The 13,682-nt window shown below is 42.4% G+C and overlaps 1 protein-coding gene across 1 annotated transcript in view; it reads left to right on the top strand.

The window, feature by feature from the left end:
- Positions 1-1,416: 1,416 nt before the first annotated feature.
- LOC139755161 (uncharacterized) overlaps positions 1,417-13,682 on the top strand; it is a 68,682-nt gene continuing 56,416 nt past the window's right edge. Inside the window, exons 1-2 of the mRNA XM_071673320.1 lie at positions 1,417-2,154; positions 6,374-6,711. Coding sequence (XP_071529421.1) covers positions 6,685-6,711 — 27 coding nt within the window. The 5' untranslated portion in view covers positions 1,417-2,154; positions 6,374-6,684. The remainder of the gene's footprint in view (positions 2,155-6,373; positions 6,712-13,682) is intronic.

Raw genomic sequence — 13,682 nt, 5'->3', positions numbered from 1 at the left:
CGAGTAAGTAACGTAAGGGTAAGAGAGATGTGTGGAAATAAAAAGAGCGTGGTTGAGAGAGCAGAAGAGGGTGTTTTGAAATGGTTTGGGCACATGGAGAGAATGAGTGAGGAAAGATTGACCAAGAGGATATATGTGTCGGAGGTGGAGGGAACGAGGAGAAGAGGGAGACCAAATTGGAGGTGGAAAGATGGAGTGAAAAGGATTTTGTGTGATCGGGGCCTGAACATGCAGGAGGGTGAAAGGAGGGCAAGGAATAGAGTGAATTGGAGCGATGTGGTATACAGGGGTTGACGTGCTGTCAGTGGATTGAATCAAGGCATGTGAAGCGTCTGGGGTAAACCATGGAAAGCTGTGTAGGTATGTATATTTGCGTGTGTGGACGTATGTATATACATGTGTATGGGGGGGGGGGGGTTGGGCCATTTCTTTCGTCTGTTTCCTTGCGCTACCTCGCAAACGCGGGAGACAGCGACAAAGTATAATAAATAAAAATAATATACATATCCTTAAAGCAAACACCTGATCCACACAACCTTTACCACTTCTGCAGCCACGCTGTCCCCCCCCCCCTCAAAACCAATCTGATGCTCTGTACGTGCCTTCACTCCCTCAGTCACTACCCTCACATACAACTTTCCAGATATACTCAAGCTTATACCTTTATAGTTTGAACACTCACCTTTTTTCTCCCTCGCCTTTATACATCGGTGTAATACATGCACTCTGTCCAATCCTCAGGCACTTCACCATGATCCATACATACCCAGAAAATCCAAACTAAGCAGTCAATAACACACTCCTCTTCTCAAGGAATCCAACAATATCACCCACTCCAGCCACTTTGACGCATTTCATCTTATGCAAGGCTTTCACTACCTCTTCTCTCTTTACCAAAACACTCTCCGTTACTCTCTCACTTCGCATACCATCCTCCAGTACAGTACGGCTTTGTTACCAAAGGCTAATGATGTGCTTGGGGGAAGGGGTACTCCTGTAGGACAATTAGCAAACAAAAAAAAATCAACGAATTCAATAACTTCTTTAACCAAGGTACACACATCACAAAAACGATAATTACAATATCAAAGTTATATAAGGGCGAAAAATCTGAGTACACTAAACTCTTAAAGCTAACATATATCATTCTGAGACTTGACTTTCACTGGTGTAAAGATGGTTCGTGTGCAGTGTATGTGTACACACGGCCGTCCGTGTGGTAGAACCAATGATCCTCGGTAGATGTCACGGTCATAGCGTTGTCATGGCAACCAAAGGACGCCGTTTTTGGCGCCAATTTGAATTCGTATTTGTTTTACAATGTCTGTAACCAAAACTCAGTATGTCATTTGGTCACCCAAACTTAGTATATCATAAATGACGTTTTTTTCTGGTCACGAAAGATGAAAAGAGAGAAGGAAAAGAAGTTCAGGAGCGACGGTGTAGCGGCCAAGCCCGAGGTGTCCGCCACATGACTGGGCAGACGTGCACGCGCTCAATTACTTCCCCCAAGTTTCCTTAACTTTTCGTTTATGGCCACCGCAAGCAGAAGCACACTTATCTCCAGAGAATGTGAAGAATTTACATCATATTGGCGTAAAATACTATATAACATTGCCTGATAAGTTCAGTTTAGAGCGTATACGGGTGTAAAGAAAGCAGTAAGGGTGAGTGGAGGAGCACAGTGACCGTTAGTGACCGTTGCGTAATGAAGTGTTGTCTTCCTCCCCAGACGTGATCATGCGGGGAGCCAGGCGTCCTCGCATGACCACCGCTAGTTGATCCAGGTGGGGAGGCCGCGGAGGAGGGGAGACCTTCATCCTGGTCAATAGTGGTTGGCTGGCCCCCCTCCTGGCGTGTCCTGGCGAGCGTCTTGGTGAGTGAGAGAAAGAGGACCAGTGGAGGTGCTCTGTAGGCAGGAGCAGGAAGAGGCTTGTGACACGGACCGTGGAGAGCAGGACCTTCATAGTGTGGTACTAAACATCTATTACAGTGATCACGAACACTTACGTGGCGGAGCTGAAGGGACGACATCTTCCCTACCTTGGTGGTGGTGGTGGTCGTCCAGCGACACTTGCCATCCAGGAAAATCTGGGAACTTGTAGGTTCCAGCCAGCCAGCCAGCCCTCACCTCACGTACACCTGCCACATGTGGTACATATTCTGTCATCAATTTCCTGAATGTTATTTCTAGTTATTTATAGATATAGAAACGATAGCTAAGTTATTTAGTATCATATAAACAATTAGTTATATTCCAGTTATATCATATCATATAAACAATTAGTTATATTCCAGTTATATCATATATAAACAATTAGTTATATTCCAGTTATATCATATATAAACAATTAGTTATATTCAAGTTATATCATATAAACAATTAGTTATATTCCAGGATGTGATATTATTTCCCCTCACGATGGAAATACATTTTTCAGCGTGTGGTAAATAAACAATAAGTTAAATTACTACTACTTATTTATCATGATGGAATAGGTAAATACTAATCATATCCCAGGCCGGGGATGATAAACTTACTTGTAAGGATAAGGATAAATTAGTTATTTCATGATGGAGAAGATGCAAACTAGTTATTCCTCAAGAGTAAGAAAAACAAACAAGATCTTTCTCAGGAAGTGAAAATAACAGATATTTCTGTGGATGAGCTGAGGTCAGGAGGGGCATATGTGCTGGATGAGCTGAGGTCAGGAGGGGCATATGTGCTGGTGTCCGTAAAGACACACACCACTTTGCTCAGGTCAGACGGTACGTCTCTTACTGACGGTACACCACGCACGTGAAAATATAATGATCAAAAACTTACAAATGTATGTAAATTTGTCAATGTATATAACATTGTACAAGCTCATATCCAGGATTTGATCACAAGATCATGATATTTCCAGAGAATGTAATCCAGAAGTAGGTAACATAGTGGTGAAGTCTTACTGTTGTTTGGAAGTTAAATTCAATAACTAAAATTTGTCAAATTCTAATAAAATTATAATACAACTTATGAAGCAGTAAGTTTATTATGTGACTGACGACCTGTTCAGAATGAGAATAAATGTATAATATCTGATAACCTAAACCAGCAGATAGCACTAACCAAGAAAGTCTTGTTCCAAGGATAAACTTATAGGCTTTACCAGGTAAAGATAAATTCATAATAAACTTGTGTTAGTGTTTTGAGAAGGTGATGAAGTTGACAGGGTTGTTCCATACGTTAACTACCAGTGCAAATCACTGGAACAGTTAAATGTACACACACACACACACATTCCTCACTTGGAAGGTTTGAAGCGATTAGAATAAGAGCATGAATGTGTTAATCATCATTATTGATAAGTTTATTGTGTATACTGCATAGATCAAGGACGGGTTACTGCCCATCCCGTCACCCACGCTCCCTCTGTGTGTGTGTGTGTGTGTGTCTGTGTGTGTGTGTGTGTGTGTGTGTGTATAAACTGGTCACTGCGAGCCAGTTGTGGTGTGAGACGAGGCAGGTGTTGGCTACCAGTGTTCCGAAGGGGGATCACCTTCATGTGTGCCTTGATCACGTGCGCATCATGGCTGTGAGCAAACACGGTCAAAGTCAGGCCAGTTAATAGTACTAACTAACCTCAAGGGCAAGGCCGTACGACCATTAAGCACGACGGTAGAACCCTTGAGTAATGGTTGGGTCAGTGATATGACCCTTAAAATGCAAGGCCATTATATCTAAGGGTTATGCCGTCTTGCTCAAGGGTCGTATCATCGTGTTCACGGGTTGTGCTGTGATGTTCACGGGTTGTGCTGTCATGTTCACGGGTTGTGCTGTCATGTTCACGGGTTGTGCTGTCATGTTCACGGGTTGTGCTCTCATGTCCACGGGTTGTGCTCTCATGTTCACGGGTTGTGCTGTGATGTTCACGGGTTGTGCTGTCATGTTCACGGGTTGTGCTGTCATGTTCACGGGTTGTGCTGTGATGTTCACGGGTTGTGCTGTCATGTTCACGGGTTGTGCTGTCATGTTCACGGGTTGTGCTGTCATGTTCACGGGTTGTGCTGTCATGTTCACGGGTTGTGCTCTCATGTCCACGGGTTGTGCTCTCATGTCCACGGGTTGTGCTCTCATGTCCACGGGTTGTGCTCTCATGTTCACGGGTTGTGTTGTCGTGTTCACGGGTTGTGCTGTCACGTTACAACTATCAATCGACCAATAAGAATGACCACTTGACGTGTTCCACCGTCATCTGATAACCGTTAATAACACTGAACACACGAATCTCCCTGATGTCCCAAGATTATCCTAACCCCAAATACAATCTTTTAGTATGTATACAAACATTACATGTGTTTATCGTTTCAATACGATGCATTAAGTGGCCATCTAGCCAATTATACCACTGGTTTCAGTGAGACAATTCTGTTTCAAACAATGACTGAAAAAAATCATATTCTTATCAAGTAAAAAAGGAATATTCGAGACAAATGAAAAAAGTATCTAATCCAATTTACACTCTGAAACTACTAACATTTAATTCTAACTCGACACTCAAACCTTCCCTCCTTGTGTTCACTGCACACACACACACACTATTCCTTCATCGATCATGTAATAGCTACGTGAGATACTTCCTGTACTCTGCATTTCCCTCCGCACGTAAATCCCTCCGTCCTTCTGTGCTCTCTGCCACCGTCCACAACTCTCGAGTCGTCTTCATCCTCTGCAACGTAACTGGTTCTGTACTCTTCCAACTGGTTCTGTATTCTACCAACTGGTTCTGTATTCTACCAAATGGTTCTGTATTCTACCAAATGGTTCTGTACTCTACCAACTGGTTCTGTACTCTATCATCTGGTTCTGTATTCTACCAATGGGTTCTGTACTCTACCAATTGGCTTTGTATCTACCAACTAGCTCTGTATTCTCTACCAACGACATAAACGTTTTCTTCGCTGGTCACTCCTCAACTATGACCTTAGTAAGGGTTTTATTTACCCCAGCGCTCTCCACCGTAGGTTGTTTTCCCTCCTCCTCCTCCATGTCGGCTGCTGAGGCTGTATTTTGTGATATCCCAGGGTTTAGATACAATTATATTACCAACATATGACCACAGTATGCTGGACTATAGTAATCATACTGGTTAAAACTAAACATTGTGGAGTGACGAGCTTGGAGAGCTGCCAATGCCTCCCATTCTTATCAAAATATTTTAACCTCGATATTATCTTTGATTTTTTCGTTAAATGATAAATGTATTGTAGTTCGCACTAACAGTGTACGATGTCAGCAAGCTCCTTCAACACTACTACAATCCTGGTAAATCTGTATTGTTAATAATAACGGTTTACTGAAGAGCAAGCAAATAACCAGGGGAGCCATGAAAAGCGGACGTTCATAAAACACTCTTTACTGATATAAAAAGTGAGTTAGATTATTGTACTGTCCAACACTTACTGACACTGATAATGGCAGTTCTTGTAGCGGTCTGTACCAGCTGGGATGATGTTGACAATGGTTGGGATGGGACTGTACCAGCTGGGATGATGACAATGCTTGGGATGGGGCTGTACCAGCTGGGATGATGTTGACAATTGTTGGGATGGGACTGTACCAGCTGGGATGATGTTGACAATGGTTGGGATGGGACTGTACCAGCTGGGATGATGTTGACAATGGTTGGGATGGGGCTGTACCAGCTGGGATGATGTTGACAATGGTTGGGATGGGGCTGTACCAGCTGGGATGATGTTGACAATGGTTGGGATGGGGCTGTACCAGCTGGGATGATGTTGACAATTGTTGGGATGGGACTGTACCAGCTGGGATGATGTTGACAATGGTTGGGATGGGGCTGTACCAGCTGGGATGATGTTGACAATGGTTGGGATGGGGCTGTACCAGCTGGGATGATGTTGACAATGGTTGGGATGGGGCTGTACCAGCTGGGATGAGCTTGTGGCACTGATCTTAGTAATATCATTAAGTATTAGGGAAACGTAATTACTGCTATAAGATTAAACCATTTTTCTCAAGTTTCTACCAACCTGTGTGGTGTTCAGGTTCGCTCAACCGTCAGGGGAAAAAGATACATCAATTATTTTGCTTAATTACACTCGCAGTCTACACGTATGATGACTGGTTATTCATTATTAGTACTATCATTATTACTAGTTGTAGTAGTTGTATATCATTATTATTACTATTATAGGTATTATTACCAGTGTGATCATTATTACTATTATCATTATCATCATTATGCAAATGAATAAATAAACTGTAATGTATATTACATAACTGTACCTCACCCGAGCTGTAGTAATATTACATTCATGTGTCAGGGGAACAGTACATAACGTGTGGTTGTTTATATCATCATTACAGTGGGTAGTACCACAGTGGTGTTCCCTGAGGAGCCTACCACACCAGCCACCCTTACCACCTCACGTCTACCACCATGGAAACCTGCCCCTGTAACACCTCAGTACCTGTACCTCCCTGAGTGGAGGTCAGTCGTGTGGGAGGACGTGTGAGCGCATGATCTACCGTGGGCTGACGACGGGAGAGGTGATAGTAACCCCACCCAACCTCCCCAGAGTGACTGTGAGTGTGGCATGTGAGGCGTCCGGGGTCCTCACCAGCGGCTGAATGGTGGGTCATCATGCAGCTGGCAACCCCACCCCCAACTACCAATCATGTCACTTCATTTCAGTGCCAATCAGGTTAGTTTACTTTTAGAATGTATATTTACATAGTATATATATATATATATATATATATATATATATATATATATATATATATATATATATATATATATATTCTTTTTTTCATACTATTCGCCATTTCCCGCATTAGCGAGGTAGCGTTAAGAACAGAGGATTGAGTCTTTGAGGGAACATCCTCTCTTGGCCCCTTTCTCCGTTCCTTCTTTTGGAAAATTAAAAACGAGAGGATTATTAACCTAACCAACATCATGATTATGAATCGGTATGGGCGACCCAGTCATCACATAGCTTCACACGACGTTATAATCTCCTCAAAAGCTACATGACGTAAATCATCGTTAAAAATCATACAAAATTACAAACCCACTCTCGTTCAGGTAACACCATCGCCGAACTGTTTCAAGTTACTGTAATTCTGAATTGTGATAAAACATCGTTTTAATCATTTATGTATCCTGATGACATCTTACGAAATATCCTTGACTTGCCACCCAAGATGAAAGGTCAAATTTTCATAACTGTGCGAATTTGCACAAAAAAGAATTCCATGTGGAAGTGTGGAATCATGAGAAAAATAATAGTCATCTCAAAAGAATTGCGTCAATTACATATTTTTATGTAATAATGTTTTTTGATAATGTTATTATCAGCATTTTCTAGGAACCTTGGCCATGCTATTAGCAGTTCAAATTCATTATTATTATTATCATTATTATTAATAATTAATATCATTATTATTATTATTATTATTATTATTATTATTATATGTTGGAGACAACATAAACAATAATAATTTAATGTTATGATGTGAAGGCAACAGCTGCACCGTACAGACCCGCTACTTGGTCTTCATCGACCTACATTTTCCTGCTCCTGGCTTCTTGCTGGGCCTATCTCAGGGACCTTTCATTCAAATAATCAACAAATACCTTGTTTGTGATATGGTGTGTCTGTGGGGGGGGGGGGGGGGGCTGCGTGGGGAAGAGTGTGCGTGGATAATAACTTTCCAGTCATCTATGTCTGAGGAGGGAGGTCTCCGCCATTACATAGTCGCTAGGCTCATTTCATTTCTTGAGCGCCACGCTACATCTGTCAAGCACAGCGGCACGACTCCATCATACAATGACCTGCCCTTTAAGCTGAACTTAGGTCAGTAAAAGACCAGATCATAATACCCAGGATGGTACAGTTACGTGCAACGACCTTTCCATCTTCATGTGGTAGGCAAGGGTCGTGCATTCGTGCTGTCTTGCTCAAACGTGGTACGGTCGAGCTGTCCTGTTGAAGGGTCGAGTCATGGTGGTGAGCTAGCAATGTCGTGCTCAATGATGGTGTTGTCGTGGTCAAGGATCGTACCGTAGTACTCAAGTGGTAAACAAACAAACCATAACATTTGTAATAACTCGTGTGGCTCCAGACCTGAGCCCACACATACACCACAAATATACGGTAATTATGACCATCAACTTATTTATGTCCAACAGACAATACTTCACAACAAACCCTTTGATTATACATGAGAAGAATAAAATACGCACAAACACCCAAACTTATTTCAGGTGGTAAGAGATGGTGTGTGTACCCGTCCTTGCCTAGAGACGTATATACGTGACAGCGTCATGCCCCTTGTCAGACATTAGAGGACCAGTTCTCACACGGAAGGCTAAGCAGACAACGTTCTAATCTCTTTGTGAGAGCGTGGCACGTGGCGACGAGCGGCTGGTATAATTCCTCACCTCAACCCGTCGGCAACAACGCTCATACCATCACCTCAGCTCGACCCTGACCGCTACATATTAGCGAATCATCAAGGGTTTTAAGGCAAGATAAAGGCATCATCACAAATGCGGTTATAATGACTGATGATGATGAAAGAAATTTATTGTCACTACGATAGTGATAAGTAAAGCTGATGAGGGTAAGAATGTAAATGAAGTAATTGCATGAACGTTGGTGTGATCCCGCTAATGTGTGTCTCAAGCTTTCCGGAATAATATTATAAAACGTTTTCAGTGCGTGATCCATAATGTCAGTACTGCCATTCTGTAGATATCAAAGAGACACAGCATTAAGGAAAGAGACAAGATGAACGTAAGTTGTAGTTTTTATCCAAGTCAATTTGTAGGTATATATAGCCAGCTCAACATGCAGTGTGTGGATGGTTATCGCTCTTATATATATATATATATATATATATATATATATATATATATATATATATATATATATATATATATATATTGGAAAGAATCACAATTTTGCGCGTGATCAAGTATACTCCTATGGGTCCACGGGGAAAATGAAACACGATAAGTTCCCATGTGCACTTTCGTGTAATAATCACATCATCAGGGGAGACACAAGAGAGAAATATAAGTCAGTTATTGTCTTGGACAATCGCATGTTTACCAAATGGCGTCTAGCTACGTCTCTTCGTTGTATATCAATTGATTGTTATATTTCTCTCTTGTTTCTCCCCTGATGATGTGATCATTACACGAAAGTGCACTTGGGAACTTATCGTGTTTCATTTCCCCCGTGGACTCAGGAATATATATATATATATATATATATATATATATATATATATATATATATATTTTATACTTTGTCGCTGTCTCCCGCGTTTGCGAGGTAGCGCAAGGAAACAGACGAAAGAAATGGCCCAACCCACCCCCCATACACATGTACATACACACGTCCACACACGCAAATATACATACCTACACAGCTTTCCATGGTTTATCCCAGACGCTTCACATGCCTTGATTCAATCCACTGACAGCACGTCAACCCCGGTATACCACATCGCTCCAATTCACTCTATTCCTTGCCCTCCTTTCACCCTCCTGCATGTTCAGGCCCCGATCACACAAAATCTTTTTCACTCCATCTTTCCACCTCCAATTTGGTCTCCCTCTTCTCCTCGTTCCCTCCACCTCCGACACATATATCCTCTTGGTCAATCTTTCCTCACTCATTCTCTCCATGTGCCCAAACCATTTCAAAACACCCTCTTCTGCTCTCTCAACCACGCTCTTTTTATTTCCACACATCTCTCTTACCCTTACGTTACTTACTCGATCAAACCACCTCACACCACACATTGTCCTCAAACATCTCATTTCCAGCACATCCATCCTCCTGCGCACAACTCTATCCATAGCCCACGCCTCGCAACCATACAACATTGTTGGAACCACTATTCCTTCAAACATACCCATTTTTGCTTTCCGAGATAATGTTATCGACTTCCACACATTCTTCAAGGCTCCCAAAATTTTCGCCCCCTCCCCCACCCTATGATCCACTTCCGCTTCCATGGTTCCATCCGCTGACAGATCCACTCCCAGATATCTAAAACACTTCACTTCCTCCAGTTTTTCTCCATTCAAACTCACCTCCCAATTGACTTGACCCTCAACCCTACTGTACCTAATAACCTTGCTCTTATTCACATTTACTCTTAACTTTCTTCTTCCACACACTTTACCAAACTCAGTCACCAGCTTCTGCAGTTTCTCACATGAATCAGCCACCAGCGCTGTATCATCAGCGAACAACAACTGACTCACTTCCCAAGCTCTCTCATCCCCAACAGACTTCATACTTGCCCCTCTTTCCAAAACTATTGCATTTACCTCCCTAACAACCCCATCCATAAACAAATTAAACAACCATGGAGACATCACACACCCCTGCCGCAAACATACATATATATATATATATATATATATATATATATATATATATATATATATATATATATATATATATATATATATAATCCGAGTGTTCCAGTAATACGCCAGGTGCTTTACATGTATGATTATCAAACTAACAACACTTCATGCACCTGTGTGAAGGAAGCACGCTCATTTCTGCTGCAGGTCAGTTAACCTCTAAGACATCCGTATCCTGTTTCCTGCCACACAGATCGGAACATGAAGTAAACCTTGTATCAAGTGCTTATATTACATATAATTACGTCACACAATAACATTCATTAGACGATTATATCAAATATAACTTCGTCCTGCATTAACATCCTTCCCTGGGGATCTGGTGATGAGAGAGAGAGAGAGAGAGAGAGAGAGAGAGAGAGAGAGAGAGAGAGAGAGAGAGAGAGAGAGAGAGAGAGAGAGAATGTGCGTGCGTGCGTGAGTAAGGTCTTATAACTTTCCCGCCGGTCTGCCATTTTCTATACCACGTACGGTAATAGATAACATTCATTTGTACACGTGTGCACCACCTGGTTGATACTTTATAAGCGACCACGTTTCATTATTAATATTTCCGCAGTTCCTTATGTACTGAGAGTTAACTGGTGTAGTTCAACAAGCGACCGTTTGGGCTGCCTGAAATTGGTTTGTTGCCAACTTCTACAACGTTCTACCAGTCATCGCATCTTCACCCCTGAATCATCATCATTTCTAAATGGACTCATATCATACGTAGCCTCACCGTTTTTAGCTGCTACGTAGCTATGATCCTTGGCCGCCATGATGAGACCCACATGTAATAATGGCCTGACCGTTCACCTGAACCTCACGGCCAAGTGTTGTGGCCGGACCGTCATAAAGGTCATACAGTCACGCTCAAAAGGTCAACATTCTCCATAACCACCACACCAACCTCACTGTGTTTACTCTCTCTCTCTCTCTCTGTCCCTTATGTAACGAACCCCATCATAACCTTACGTAAACTTTTTCATGTGTCAATAAATTAAACTCGGAGTCCGTCAGATGTTCTAAATTTACATACGTCTATTGAGTTACGTAAGAATGAATAACACCCGTTACGTATACGACCTGATACGAGCTAAGCTGTAAAGTACGTGTAAAGTGACGTGAAGACAGTCAATACGGTTATAATGAATAGAGCAAGGTCGGTTTCCCGCCATATTGGTATCATAAACCAAATTGCTGGGATGTTTACGTCGCTTACCCTCCTGTGCTGTTGACACTACCAGCCGCCCGCAAGGACGCGTTGCTTTAGTTCCACATAACCAAAAACAGCCACACAGTATGGTGGCTGAAGCATACATCAGAACCTACAGTAAAAACAGCAAAATCTTATATGCGAGATGGCGTATAATGGTTGTGTCAGGCGGGGAAATGTTGACACAGCATATAGTATTTTCCCAGGGTTAATAAGCTAGAGTCAAGGTCAGAGTAGCAACTTTATGTAGTAAAAATATGTGATCCATTGCAATCTGGATCATATACATCAATAGTTCCTTAATGTGAAAGGAAAAAACTCGGTTCATGCGAGATGATAGTCAGCTGTGCAGAACGTCACTGGCAGACGATCTGGCGCGGTTGTGCGTTAGGTCAATCGGTCAATATAGACGCGCCGAACCTGGTCAACATTCTGACGCAATTCTTCGGGAGCGACGTGTCTTCCATCTTTTTTAAGTTAACTGAGACGGCTCGGGCAACTGTAGTCCTAATCAAGGCCATCCATTAACGCTAGGTTATCAACCAACTCCTGGGCGTGGATGAACAGCTAGGTTGACTGTGGACCGACTGCTGCAACCAGGATTCGAACCTGTGCGCTCAGCCCTGGTTGGCCCGTGAAAGCGTCATGGTCGGACATGAGTCAAGAAGACCATTGCACCAGTTTTACCTTCCTTCTGTTGACCAGCTCAGACTACGCTATGGTGTCTTAATAACAATCTGGTACTTTATTGTTGTTATTTTTGACCAATAATCTTCAGTGTGATAATGGGACTAATCAACACAGCCACAGTCCTGGGCCAGCCCAACATCATGATCGTGTGGTTTGGCCTTATTTACCGCCGGACTCCCCATAATTATGCTCTCCCCACGCTCCACTTATCCCTCAGGTTAATGGTGTCAGTAAATTATATCATAATCCAGGCCTACATGGTCACTCAATCTGTAACGATAAACTGTCTCAAGTGGGTCAAAATGTATTAATAATTTTGTTTCCCGCATGACTCGCGCGGAAATCAATACCTCCATCATCCTTGCGCTACATCACCAGCTAAGATCTTGAACACAATATCATCATGAAAGTCGTCTCAAACTTGTGAAGTTTTACCACCTCACTCAAGGACTGAGATGTGTAATAAAAGAATAAGAATTTCTTTATTACTAAGACCCATAATATATATATCTATTATATATATATATATATATATATATATATATATATATATATATATATATATATATATATATATATATATATATTCATATTTATATTTTGCTTTGTCGCTGACTCCCGCGTTTGCGAGGTAGCGCAAGGAAACAGACGAAAGAAATGGCCCAACCCACCCCCATACACAATGTATATACATACACGTCTACACACGTAAATATACATACCTATACATCTCAATGTTATCCCTGGGGATAGGGGAGAAAGAATACTTCCCACGTATTCCCTGCGTGTCGTAGAAGGCGACTAAAAGGGGAGGGAGCGGGGGGCTGGAAATCCTCCCCTCTCACTTTTTTTTTTTTTTTTCCAAAAGAGGGAACAGAGAAGGGGCCCAGGTGAGGATATTCCCTCAAGGGCCCAGTCCTCAGTTCTCAACGCTACCTCGCTAATGCGGGAAATGGCGAATAGTATGAAAGACATCTCAATGTACACATATATATACACACACAGACACATACATATATACCCATGCACACAATTCATACTGTCTGCCTTTATTCATTCCCATCGCCACCTCGCCACACATGGAATACCATCCCCCTCCCCCCTCATGTGTGCGAGGTAGCACTAGGCAAAGACAACAAAGGCCCCATTCGTTCACACTCAGTCTCTAGCAGTCATGCAATAATGCCCGAAACCACAGCTCCCTTTCCACATCCAGGCCCCACACAACTTTCCATGGTTTACCCCAGACGCTTCACATGCCCTGATTCAATCCACTGACAGCACGTCAACCCCGGTATACCACATCGATCCAATTCACTCTATTCCTTGCCCTC

Source organism: Panulirus ornatus, chromosome 18 (genome assembly GCF_036320965.1).
Source record: "Panulirus ornatus isolate Po-2019 chromosome 18, ASM3632096v1, whole genome shotgun sequence".
NCBI classification, from domain to species: domain Eukaryota; kingdom Metazoa; phylum Arthropoda; class Malacostraca; order Decapoda; family Palinuridae; genus Panulirus; species Panulirus ornatus.
This window is presented reverse-complemented; position numbering and strand designations above follow the sequence as displayed.